General features: G+C 45.3%; 1 protein-coding gene across 1 annotated transcript in view; it reads right to left on the reverse strand.

Annotated features, from left to right (window-relative positions):
- Positions 1-3,718, reverse strand: part of LONP2 (lon peptidase 2, peroxisomal) — a 46,263-nt gene extending 42,545 nt beyond the window's left edge. The window contains exons 1-2 of the mRNA XM_035117610.2: positions 3,411-3,718; positions 1,699-1,933 (exon numbers count right to left, since the gene is read on the reverse strand). Of these exons, the coding sequence (XP_034973501.1) occupies positions 1,699-1,933; positions 3,411-3,658 (483 nt within the window). The 5' untranslated portion in view covers positions 3,659-3,718. The remainder of the gene's footprint in view (positions 1-1,698; positions 1,934-3,410) is intronic.
- Positions 3,719-13,838: the final 10,120 nt, after the last annotated feature.

Raw genomic sequence — 13,838 nt, forward strand, 5'->3', positions numbered from 1 at the left:
CAAAGGAGGATGATTGGCATCAAGAAGTCTGTCAGCACTGCTGACTCAAGAAGAGCTTGAGGGGCTTTTTCTGCTGTACAATTTGACTGTCTTTCTGATGCAATTATCCTCAGGAGTTCATTCGCTTTGCGTAACATGCACATCTATTACTCAGGGCAAGCAGTAGCTTGCAGCAAGCCCTGCAGCCCTGCCAGCATGAACCACATCTTAAAACCATGTATGGAAGCACTCAGCTTATGTGCTCCTTTGCCGAGTCCAAAAGGATCAGCAAAACAAAGAGACACAAGCCTCTGTTGCTGATTACCAGGTAGGCAAGACCTTAGGTGTTCAAAAGGATTCCCAGCACTGGAAAAACAAGAACTTTAACAGCATGAGGGATGAGGTAAGTCATCACATACCACACAAGGAATCAGTTGTACTGAATTTTCCTATCACTTCTTAAACTGCCACCACATGAGTCCCTCTTCCTGTTAAGGGCTTTTTTTGTAGAGAACTTTGCAAAAGCAAAAAATGGTGCTTGTTGGGCCCACTAGAGATTTCTGAAGTGGTGGTTTTGAATATCATCAAAAGCAGGCATCCCCAAACTGTGGCCCTCCAGATGTTTTGGCCTACAACTTCCATGATCCCTAGCTAACAGGACCAGTGGTCGGGGAAGATGGGAATTGTAGTCCAAAACATCTGGAGGGCCGAAGTTTGGGGATGCCTGATCAAAAGCATAATTAACAAGGAGTTACTGCCCCTGCTTATTCTACTCATCAACTCAGCCTACGCCCTACGCCCTTCGTCCATCCCCAACAGCTGACCAAGCACCCTCTTTCTATACCTCACCCACTGCCACCCAGCTAACCCAAAGTCTCTCCCCTCTTGTCACAGTTGGTGTGGTCACCTACTGTCAGCCTCATAAACATGATGACACCTTACATTTTTATGTGTATAGGAAGAAATCCAACTATAGTTGGAGAGTAGACACATAATGAATCTCTCTTTTACAGCTTCAGAGCACTGGTTCACCTAGACAAATACTATTCATTCTGGCTGGCAGCAGCTCTCATGGATCTCCTGCTTAGTTCTGTCCTTGCTGCATGAGGCTGAAATGCTGTTAACTAGAGATACCGGGGCCCCAATGCATGTGGTCCACCAGTGAACTACAAGTCCTTCCTCTATCATCAGACAGGCAGGGTACAAATAATAAAATTGTTGCTGCTGTTTATTAAATTTCTATACCACCCTTACACCAAATATCACAGGGTGGTTCACAACATAAAAATAGAAAATGAGAACATAATACGTACAAAGTTTTTATCTTGCCCTCCCTCCCTAAGGAACCCAGGGCGACAAACACACAAATTATGAAACAACTGAAAATCTAAAAGCAATTCCGGTACAGATGCAGACTGGGAAGCGACTCTACCTAAAAGACGAGTTGGAAGAGTAAGGTCTTCAGCAGGAGCCAAAAAACATCAGAGACAGCATCTGTCTAATATTTAACAGGAGGGAATTCCAAAGGGTAGGCACAGATTGTGAAAAATGGACCTTTTGATAACATGGTATCTGCAAGAGGCTCTCTACTGCAGAGTAGAGTAATTGATTGGGTATATAAGGGGGTGAGACAATCCTTCAGCTATCTACATTCAACACCCACGGCCATTTGCTCAACAGCCACTATAGATCAGCATTTCCTACTTCCAAACGCCTAACCTGCACTGCATATTTATAGAATTGCTCCGACAGCTCTCCCAGTTCCTCCTCGGATGTAGGCTTGTTGGTGAACTGTTCCAGCCGATCCAGCTGTTCCACATCAGCAACAGGGTAAGGCTTCTCCTTCACCAGCTGCAAAATCTGGAACCTGCAGAGGCCCGTTATCAGCAAAGTGTAATGTGGCTTTGGCCAGTTGCTGCCAACCACCTGGACTGCCAGTGCTGCCGTGCCGATCCTGGAAGCATTAAGAGGATGAGTTACTTGCTGTGACACAACAGGAAGAGTGTGCTTTGATTGGAGCAATATAGCTCCATCTCACGATTTTGTTGTTATATTGCCATTGTTTTTTTTTTAAAAAAACTATTGTTTTAGCCACTTCATTGTTTGCCACACTGGGATTCTTTGGCAGGACAGAAGACATTTGATAAACAAAGAAAGCAGTATTATTGACTATAAGTGCAGCAAATATTCATTTTTTAAAAATTGAGTCATTAGACCAAGGAGTGCAACACTACCTACCACCTTCTCTTCCCTTATTGTCACTTTTCTTGTGTCATGGGAATGTCCAGACCCTCGTGCCTAAAATCCTGAAGAGCTGCTGCCAGTCCGTGTAGACAATGACTGTGATATATCATTGTTCTACGTGTAACAAAATGCAGCAGAATTATCCGCATGTATTAGGGTAGTGTCTTTGATTGTAAAAGTCAAAGTCAGCCCAGTGATTGAACCAGAGCTGGTGAAAGAGCACAGTAGAGCACATGATTTGCACGCAAAAGATTCAGGTTCAATCCCTGGAGTCTCCCAGTAGGGTTGGGAAAGTCCCTGTGTTTGAAGCCCTGGAGAGCCACTGCCAGTCAGTGTAGGCAACACTAACCTAGATGGCCCATGATTTGGTTCAGTACAAAGCAGCTTCCTCTGTTCCTCTTTGAACCAGCTTTGCACACCAGGTTCAATCCTTGGCATCTCTAGGATCGGCTATACAGGCATTCCCAAACTCGGCCCTCCAGCCGTTTTGGGACTACAATTCCCATCATCCCTGACCACTGGTCCTGTTGTGGTAGTGGCCCTTTGGCTTACAACACTGTTAGCTAGGGATGATGGGAGTTGTAGTCCCAAAACAGCTAGAGGGCCAAGTTTGGGGATGCATGGGCTATGAAATACCCCCTGTTGGAACCCTGGAGAACTGCTGCCAGTCAGTGTAGGCAATACAGAGCTAGATGGGGACAGATAAGCCTGACTCTGTCCAAGGCAGCTTCCTAGGCATGCTCCTATCGTGGCTCAGGGTGGGCAGCTAACAAGGCAAGTGCATGGACGGACGACTCAACATATAATAATAATAATAATAATAATAATAATAATTTATATATTTATTTATTTATTACTTATACCCCGCCCATATGGCTGGGTTTCCCCAGCCACAGGAGAAATAGCTGTGGCAAAGGAGGGGAGGGCAGTCGGAAGGAAGAGGGCGCGGTTGCCATGGCGAGGAAGACCAGGCCCTTAACAGGCAGGGAGAAACAGTTCCCATGGTGACAGGGAGGGTGGGCAGCTACTCTGGTCTCTGGGAGGGTGGGCAGCTACTATGACAACAACAGGGCAGCTACTATGACAACAATAGGAGAGGAAGGTAGCCATGGCGACAGAGGGTGGGGGGGGGGTAAGAGGCTCCCGGCGGTTGCCATGGCGACGGGATGGGTGGGCGGGGCTCCGACCTGTGTAGCGGGGGCAGCGCGTCGAGGTCGCTGGGCGGGTCGCTGGTGTCGGGGATAACGCCGATGATGGTGCTCTTGAGCGACGTGCCCTTCAGCAGCCGACTCCGCACCAGCTGCATGTTCCGCGGCGAGTCCACGCTAGCGCGCATGGTGGAGCCCGGCAGCAGCACCGCCTCCGGAGTCAGCAGCAGCGGCAGCCGGCTCGGGATCTGGATGGCGCTGCCGCCCGACGACGGGGACGACGCCATGGCGAAGCGCTCGGCTCAGCTGGGGCAAAGGCCGCGCGTCAAGCATTTTACAGGCCGCGCTACGGCGGCCGGCGAGGGCCAAGCGCGCCCGCTACTGCCCTCTGCAGGCTGCAGGGAGCGCTGCGCTGCGCCGTTTGTCCCCCGCGCTATGAGAACTAGTTAATCAAAGGAAGCGAATGAAGCGAATAAAAACGGTTAATTGGGGATAAAAATATTCAGCTTAATAGAACCACCTGGCAGTGGATACATAATTTGAAAGTTTCCTAAAAAAACCCCACAAAGCTTTGGTCTACAATGCTTTTTTAAAAAGCCGTTATTATTAATTGTTTTGTCTTGATCCTGAACACACTTAGGAGATAAAAAAAAACATTTGAGACTTGCATCTGCGTAAATTTGCATGGGATGAGAATGCTTAATCTCACTCAATTTAAGTAACAGTAAAAACTCAAACCTCCACGTGTATTAACTAAAAACTTTGCAGCTAAGTTTGATTTTCTAGGAATCTTACCAGAAGAAGGCTAGATCAATGGAGACAAATATTCCTTGCCTTTATCACATGGCAGCTGTCATGAGACCTGCATAGGAAAACTTACTCGTGGATTGTGCCCCTTATTGATTAAGAGGACATGCTTACCAACTGACCGGGGTGGTTGGGATGGCCTGGCCTGATCCTCCACCTTTAAAAGAGTGGCTTGATGTGGAAAAATAAGTTTTGTCACACCGAGAAAGGTGATCACTAGCTAATGTGTGCTGATCAAATTGCTGTTAAAGGAGCAAGAGCCAATTAAAAAGTTAGCAACCCTAGAGAAAGAGATATTTTAATTCACTAGCACTAAAATGTATTGAGCCAGTCCAGAACAACATAGAAATATTCATCACATAGACCCAGCTATAGTATTTCCTACCTGGACATTATTTCTGTCTAGGAAATTTGTCTTGTGTTCACCATTTATATGTTGGAAAGGACTTATTTCAGGCAGCTTATTCTGCAGTTGAAAGCTCTAGAAATATTTGTTCCACTTCGAATACTTAGGTTGTCATCCACTCTGTTGCTGTGTCTACTACAACCACAAGATGTCAGGACAGCACACAAAATTCAATTTCTGGATTTGGTGTTGTAAATAAACTATATTTTGTGAATATATCGTTTACAGCAGCCTTCATATATATATTTACAGAATAAAACATTTCCTTTGCCTAAAAACCCCTCAGATATTTAAAATATATATAGAAAATAAAGCACTGATTGGAAACAAAATAAATTGTGCACAGGTGCATTTGAGCTAGCTGAAATCCTTGAGTCTTAAGGGCTGCTTTGAAGCTGCTATGTCACTGGAAATTTGCCATTCCCCTCTCGGATCATCTACATTCTGAAATGTGTGAAATTATGTTTGGCAAGTCATTTAGTCAGTTTATCTCTCTTGCATTAATGATAGCAAAGTGGCACATCCCAGATTGATAGGTGCTTGTGAATCAAAAAAGCTTTGTAGCCTCACTTCTTGTGAAAAGCCTCTTGGCCTCCTCTGTTCACCTTTTTAAATAAGGACAGTAATGATGAAATGTTGCAAGCTTTGGGAGATTTTATCACAGCTTTGCTCGTTGTTGTGCTTTTGGTGTGAAGTGATGCAATCGACTAATGCCATTCAGCACTTGAAAATTGCATCTGTTTATCGTCTGGAGGGGTAACCTTGTTTCTCAATGGAAGCGAAAACTTCTCTCCCCACCCCCCTCGACCCCACATTGCTTATAACAAGAATGTCTCAAAATGACTGTAACTGACCAATATGAAGGACTCTATGACTTGAAAAGAGATGCTGAATGTACTTTTGTTACCTATGGAAAATATTTTAATAAAAAATAATTTAAAAATGAAGAGTTTTGTGGCACCTTAAAGACTAACATATTTGTTATTCCTGGGATGGGGAACCTCAGGTCGGGGGGGGGGCAGGTCTTTCCAACTAGTCCTTGGAACTGTCCCCAGACTATACACCTCAGCTGTTTTTCACACTCAAAGGGATTATTATTTTTTAACTGTCTAGAATGTGCCCTTGAACCTGATGATACCTTTTGCTTGTCCGGATGCTGAATAGAGGGGGGGGGGTGTTTAGAAATTAGCCTACTATACAAAGGTATCATTTGCACCCATTGCCTTGCCCACTTTTGCTTCTGGCTCCACCAAATACTAACATGTGGCCCCTGAAAGGCTGCCCTAAAGGAAATGTGGCCCTCAGGCTAAAACAAGTTTTCCCAATTCTGATGTATGTGGACTGCAGTGAACATGAGTTACAGGTGATTTGCAGGTAAAGGAATACATAGGAAGCATCCTGACACCAGTGCCCCATCCATACCCGCAGTTCCCCCCAAACTGGCTTATGAGGAAAAGCAGCAGTCGATGGATTACTCTTTAGTTCTGATCCAACAAATCTCGAAAAGTCAGTTGTTGCTTTGCTACTGTATTTGATAGAATGAAGTCCCATTGGGTATCTTTGTTTATCCTTTACTGAAATGAAAAAAAGAGAGAGCAGTGATTCACTGTATCATTAGTGATGTGATCTGAACCTTTTAAATAAGTAATGGTGTCTGGGGATCTTTGATCAACTGGCGTTATGTCTTGTGTTACTCTGCTGTATTCAATATTAGGTCTTAACAGAGTAGAACCTATAAATCCATTAATTTAAATAGCTCTGTTAATTTCACCGGGTCTACTTTTGAGAACCTGAGCGGCTACAACCCAAAGCCTATAGGTTATACCTCTGCACAGCATGATAATTGTGGTAAATACACTCATTGCAAAATCCTTAACTGGCCACAATGATTGTTCTGTGCCAGATAGTACTTTTTCTTCTCCCAACAAGTTTTATATTTTTTGACTAAGGGATTGTTGCTTGTGGAATGTGCACACTCACTCCCTTTCACCTCTGGTTAGCAGAGTTCTATACAAATGGAACCTGCATCAAGCATTCAGGACTCCAGGCAGCCCTTTCCAGGGGAGAAACCTGGCTTTATTTCACACAGGTCAAAGACCCAGTTTGGCACACCCCATGCACATTTCCATGCACACACAGGCTGGGAGCCTCAATGGTGCAAAACCCCCAGGCTAGCCCCCCCCCCCAATAGCTACCACTCTGCCCTTTCCCAGGATACTCCATTCCATAACACACACCTTGCCTGGTTTTCTGTTCCCTGCCCAACAGCATTCTGTGCTCACTGAGCATGCTCATTCTTACTGAAGGGTGGGGTGTCCCCTCTCTATTTTTTTCTTTCTGTTTGCTACCTCTGATTGATTACTATGGGAAATGGATGCCGAACTATATAGGCTTTTGATCTGATCCACCAGGGCTGCTCTTAAGGGTTAACATTTCCAACCCCTTTGCCTTCTCCAAGGTTACCCATTTCCTTCAACCAGAACCCCCATTTTAATCCAGAAATAAATAAATGCAGACATGAGCCAACCATCTCAGCTATCAGAAGTCTGAGAAATCTCAGGGAAATCTTAGGGGAAAGTTGTTTGTTAAAATGACTTCATTCTTTGGCCAAGCAAGTTGACTCAAAGGGAGAAGGAAGTTAGCTGGATCTCCCACGACACGGTAGGTAAGAGGTTTGTCTTTTATTTTATTCTAGCAAGTTGGGTAACCACTTAATTCTAGCACTTCCTCACCCACATCCACATCATCAAAAATTTCTTGTTACTCTGGAGCCTGAAACCTGCAAGAGTGAATTATTGATTCTGGAAATACATACCAAATGAGTGTTTTCATTTGGGAATACCTTTGATGTGTAGCCAACACAAGTAGATTCTAGTTTTCAGTTGTTCAAATCTGGAGTGCCCCATTAGTTATGTCTTAGTCCTTTGAATTACTTTCTCTAGAAATAATTATCATCTGAAAGCGCTGCAGGGAAGTAAGTTAGGAAATAATGTGCTCTTCTCTGTAATTCTAAACTCGTCTAAGATTGTAGTAAATCTGAGTACTGAGTATTCCTTCAAAGAAACACACACTTTCAGATAATTCCTCAGCACCTTTCATTAGACTGCTTGCATTGAAAACATTTGTTTTTGAATGCTTACAAAGGGCCATTGCTTAGTGGCAGAGGAAATGCTTTGCTTCCACAGGGTCCCAGGCTCAACCCCTGACATTTCCAAGCAGGGCAAGGAAAGACTGTTGTCTGCAGCAGGAATTGCAGCCCTCTGGATGCCTAGCTAAAAGGGATGTGCCCAGGTCCAGCCGAAGTGAGGAGAGGATTTGTTCTCACCTGCTTAGGCAGCCTGGGTAGGGAAGGCACTCTCACTCACCTGGAGATACAAGCCCTCTCCAGGTTTGTCCTGTGAGGTCTGACAACCCTGTGATTCACTTCCAAGCAGTGCTGAAATCCTGTAACTTATTATACCACAAATGTTCCAGGTGGGGCTGTTTTTCTGCTCCACTTTTCCTAAGACCATATAACACCAGTCCTGAAAGACCTACATTGGCTCCCAGTACGTTTCCGAGCACAATTCAAAGTGTTGGTGCTGACCTTTAAAGCCCTAAATGGCCTCGGTCCAGTATACCTGAAGGAGCGTCTCCACCCTCATCGTTCTGCCCGGACACTGAGGTCCAGCTCCGAGGGCCTTCTGGCAATTCCCTCACTGAGAAAAGCGAGGTTGCAGGGAACCATAGCTGCCAAGTTATCCCTTTTTTACAGGGATTTTCCCTTATGCTGAATAGGCTTCCTCGTGAGAAAAGGGAAAACTTGGCAGCTATGCAGGGAACCAGGCAGAGGGCCTTCTTGGTGGTGGTGCCCACCCTCCTATCAGATGTCAAGGAACTACCTGACTTTTAGAAGACATCTGAAGGCAGCCCTGTTTAGGGGAGTTTTAAATGTTTGAAGTTTTATTCTGTATAATATTCTGTTGGGAGCCACCCAGAGTGGCTGGGGAAACCCAGCCAGATGGGCGGGATAAAAGTAAACAACAACAACAACAACGAAGTCATAGTGAATGAGTGCCTCTCTGAGAAGCAGTGACTATCCCCAGGTCATTCAGTGAGCTTCATGGCCAATTGGGGATTTGAACCCTGGTCTCCCGGGCCATGGTCCAGAACTTTAACCACTGCATCACACTGGCTCTCTAATATATAAAATCTCACCCATCTGGAGGAGTGCTTAATGACACTTTCCATGCAGGGTGGATCTTGCCCATTGTTTACAAGCAGCCAGTCTCTGGGAACAGCTGCTAACTTCATGTGAGCATTTTTGTTCAATTACGCTTGTCCTGTTCTAACACTCAGTTAACAATGCCCTTTTGCTCACTGAGGTTTTGCTGCTTCTCTCTATCAGGCGTTCTTGCTGCTTGGGGTTTATTTTTGCTTTCTTTCTCCTTTTTTTTTTTTGGCTAATTGTCTTGCAGACATTTCAAATAAATATCCTCCATGTTAATGACCAAAGTGAAAAAGACAAAGTATGTAATTTCCCAAATCAATATGAAGAAAGCAAAGAATGACTAATAACACTAATTTCACACTCATTTGCTAATCGGCACGCTCTGCACCCTGTGCCAAAAAGATTTGCTCCTTGTCAGTCAGAATAAAGTGTGCAATTTAGCCAAATTTGCATCCCCTTTGCATAATTTGTTGTTCCACTTCCAAAATGTGGGTGTTTCAGTCGATTTAGAAAGATTTGTCAAGAAGTGAGGGTGTCAGAATTAAGCACAGAGGTTCAGAGATGCTCGTTGCAAGGATGTTAGAACCCCATGCAGAACCCCCTTTCTGAACCTTCACTCTTATAGTTACCGTAATTAAGAGATCCTATGACGGAATCTGCAAATAAGCAGAGCAAATCTTCTTACATAGGAACATAAGAAGAATTTATATAGGAGCATAAGAAGCCATTCACAACAAAAATACATAAATAGACGCAGTAAAAAGAATGTTTAAAAAGTTAAAAACAGACATCAACGAACCATTGTGGGAGGATGTATTCTTAATTGTCTGCATAGGCCTGGCAGAATAGAAAAGTTTACAGCAGGCATTTCGAAACAGAAACAGAAGGCACCTGCTGAATCTTTATTGGCAGAGTGTTCCACTGAACTGCTCCAATGGCTCTAAGGATTTGGCTTATTGTTGTCATCAAGTGAGCCTCGTGAACTCAGGGAACGACCAGCGATGCTCCTGCATATGATCTCAGTGATCAAGCTGGGATAGAAGGGGTCAAGGCACCCAGAACCTAAGTTGGTCAGGACTTTGTAAATTAATACAAGGACCTTGAACCTGGCTCAGTAGTAGATTGTTGTATCACAATACAGTGATGCCTCGCAAGACAAATTTAATTCGTTCCGCGAGTCAATTCGTTTTGCGAAACATTCGTCTTGCGAATCGCAGTTTCCCATAGGAATGCATTGAAATTTCTTTTTTTGCCCATAGGAACGCATTAATTAAATTTCAATGCATTCCTATGAGAAACCGCGATTCACAAGATGATTTTTTTGCAAAATGAATTCATCTTGCGAGTCACCATCAGATTGCAAGACGCAATTGTCTTGCGAAAAATTCATCTTGCAGGGCATTCGTCTTGCGAGGTACCACTGTATATCCTATATAATAATGTCCATGTTGTCCCTGCGTCCAGTTGTCCCGTGTGTCCCTGGGTCACTGCGCATGTGCCCCAGGGACACAGGGATTGGACGGAGGGACAACGGCCAACCGCCGCTCCGCCAACCGCCGCTCCGAAGCCCAGTCTCATGCTGGAGGTGCGTGGCGAGGCGGCGGGGGAAAGAAGCGCTCCCCCCCCGGCAGCCTTGCCGCGCACCTCCGGCATGGGACGGCGCTTCCTCGGCCGAAGCGGCAGCGGGCGCCGAGGGAAGCCGGCTTTGGCTTGGCGGCGGCGGGAAGAAGAGGAGGAATTCCTCCTCTTTTTCCCGCCGCCGCCAAGCCAGTCCCCAAGCCGAAGTGCGGCGCGGCGGGGGCTTTTCGCTGTTTGACTTCCCGGAGTGAAGGGGGAGGCAAACGGCGAAAAGCACCCGCCGCGCCGCACTTCGGCTCGGGGACTGGCTTGGCAGCGGCGGGAAGAAGGGGAGGAATTCCTCCCCTTCTTCCCGCCGCCGCCAAGCCAGTCCCGGAGCCGAAGTATGGCGTGGCGGGGTTTTTCGCTGTTTGCCTCCCCCTGGGGGGAAGGCAAACGGTGAGAAGCCCCCGCTGCGGGGTTGCGGCTCTGTCGGGTGGGGGGGGGAGGGAGAAGCAGAAGATCTGATCGGTCTTCGGCTTCTCCCTTCCCCTGCCCAACAGAGCCGGCATTTGGCTCTGTCAGGTGGGGGAAGGGAGAAGCAGAGGATCGGATTGCTTCTCCCTCCCCCCACCTGACAGAGCCGGCAACCCCGGGATCTGTGCTTTCTGTCGGCGGTGGTGGGAGGGGAACGAACGGAGAGAAAGGGCTGCTTTCTCTCCGTTCGTTCCTCTCCCCTCACCACCAACAGAAAGGGCTGTCGGCGGCGGAGGGAGAGGAAGGAAGGAGGAGAAAGGGCTGCTTTCTCCTCCTTTGTTCCTGTCCCTCTGCCGCCGACAGCAAGGACAGGTCCGCGGCGAGGCGGGGGGGGGGGTTGAGAAGCGCTCCTCCCCCCCCCGCCGCCTTGGCACGCAGCGCCGGCATGGGACGGAGTTTCGGAGAAGATCTCCCGCCCCCCCTCGCCGCGCACCTCCCGCATGAGACGGGGCTTTGGAGACCTCCGAAGCTCCGTCCCATGCCGGCGCTGCACGAGAGCAGCGTTCTAGCGCCCGTTTCTAAACGGGCTGAATTCCACTAGTACAAGATAATGTAGGAAATGCAAGAAGCAATAAAACATGCAAGAGAAAAGCAAGGCAAATATTTAGTGCAATGGATGTGCCATTTCCCATCCTCAACCACAAATCCACAACCACACCACTGACCACCTAAATGAAGCTGGTGGACCATAGTCTGGGAACCCTTGCCATAGATGAGAATAGGGTCATACTTGAATCATCTCTCTTGTCTTAAAGGATCATTGCCTGAGCTTCCCTTCTTAGCAATTTTTTTTTAAAAAAATCTTTATTAATCAAACATCAGTAACATACATAGCTGCCAAGTTTTCCCTTTTCTCGCGAGGAAGCCTATTCAGCATAAGGGAAAATCCCTTAAAAAAAGGGATAACTTGGCAGCTATGTTAGTAACATATACAACAAACCACTATATAAGGTACATTTTACCATACTTAATCATATACTGCACTTCACAACATTACAATACACATTTCACCTTTTTAAGGTTTAATCTGTATGTACTTTACATGCTAAAAGAAAAAAGAAAAGGAAAAAATAAAAAGAAAGAAGAAGAAAAAGAAGAGAGAAAAAGAAAGAAAGAAGAGAAAATGAATAAAATTAAAATTAAAAATGACTTCCGAATACTCTTGTACTATTTCTTCTTTTGCTATTTAACACACAGTATCAGGTTATGTTATATTTTTCCTTATTCTTATGAAAAGAAAATTATTATTCACAGTCTTTATTTTATAAGAATCATTCAAGTTCTGCCAGGAGATTTTTGTTATTACAGTTATTTTTCAAGTATTCTTTAAATATTTTCCATCCATTATGTACCTTCTGTTTCGAATAGCCTCTGACTCTCCCTGTCATCTTCACCAACTGTAGATATTCTATCATTTGAACCTGCCACTCAGCCACTGTAGGAATTTTTTCGCTTTTCCAATTCCTTGCCACCAGGATCCGGGCTGCAGTTGTCGCATACCTGAAAAGTGGTCTGAAATTTTTCCTAATTTCTGATGACATTATTTATGCCTTAGCATTTGGATGATTTCCCTGGGAAGAAGGGTTGATTGTTAAACCACTCTGAGAATGGTAGCTCTGTGCAGGGAACAGGGGGCTCCCAACAACTGCCAGCACCCTAAACATTCTCCATTTACCCAGATTCTTTGGAAGAAGCCACAACTGTTTAAAGTGGTATGATACCACTTTAAATGTATAGTGCAGATCACATGGCCTGGGGTGTTGACAGTATGGAGGTTAGATGGGCCAGTGGCCTGACTCAGAATAAGGCTGCTTTCTCTATTCCTAGATGCAGCAACCAGTAGTTTGGGCAACTGTTCTATCTGGTAGAATGCTGTTCCTTTACAAGTATGACAAGCACCGACGCCAAGTTACAGCTTATCTGTTTTGAGCAGGCGTTTTAGGTGTTCTTAAGTGGGTGACTGTTTAGCCTACCCCTGCTGTTTTTTAGCAGCCTCCATCTGTGTTTATTCCTATCTATTTTTGACAAGCTCATTCTAGCGTCATGTTGATGTTTATGTATGAATTTGGCTTTGTAATTTATTTTACGTTGTACATCCCCACCCCCCGGTATTAATGTTGAATGTTGTTTTACGAAAGGCTGTAAATCTTCTAAACATAATCATAGGCTTGTAGAGTTGGAAGGGACCCCTAAGGGTCGTCTAATCCAATCACAACTGAAGAATCCCTGATGTGGCCATCTAAATATCTCCAGTGAAGGTGAGTCCAGCACCCTCTGAGGAAGTCCATTCTACTGTCAAACAGCTCTCACCAGAAAGAAAGTTCTTCCTGATACTTATTTGAAATCTCATTTCTGATTTCATTCAGGTCTTACCTTCTGGAGCAGAAGAAAACAAACTTGTTCCATCTTCCATATGGCAGCCCTTCAGATATTTGAAGATGGCTACCCTACCTCTTTCTCAGTCTCCTCTTCTCCAGTCCTCAGCCATTCCTCATAAGGCTTGGTTTCCAACCCCTTTATCATCTTGGTCACCATTCTTTGCATACATTCCAACTTGTCAATATTCTTCTTAAACTGTGGTGCCCAGAACTAGACACAGGACTCTTGGGGAAGTCTGGCCAAGGCAGAATAGAGTGGTACTATTGCTTCCTTTGATCTGGACACTATACTTCTGTTGATGCAGCTTAGGATAGCATTAATTTTTGTTTTGTTTTGTATTTTTGATCTGCTGCTGCTGCTGCATCACACGGTTGACTTCTGTTAAGCTAGGGGTCTACTAAGACACAAAGATCCTTGCATATGTACTGCTGTCCTCCATCCCATATTTGTGCAACTGATTATTCCTGCCTAAGTGTAGAACCTTTGTCTCTAATTAAATTCATGTTGTTAGCTTTGGCCCAGTTCTCCAGTCCGTTAAGGTCATCTTGAATTCTTATTCTATCTTCTGAAG

Source organism: Zootoca vivipara, chromosome 6 (assembly GCF_963506605.1).
Source record: "Zootoca vivipara chromosome 6, rZooViv1.1, whole genome shotgun sequence".
Taxonomy (NCBI): Eukaryota; Metazoa; Chordata; class Lepidosauria; order Squamata; family Lacertidae; genus Zootoca; species Zootoca vivipara.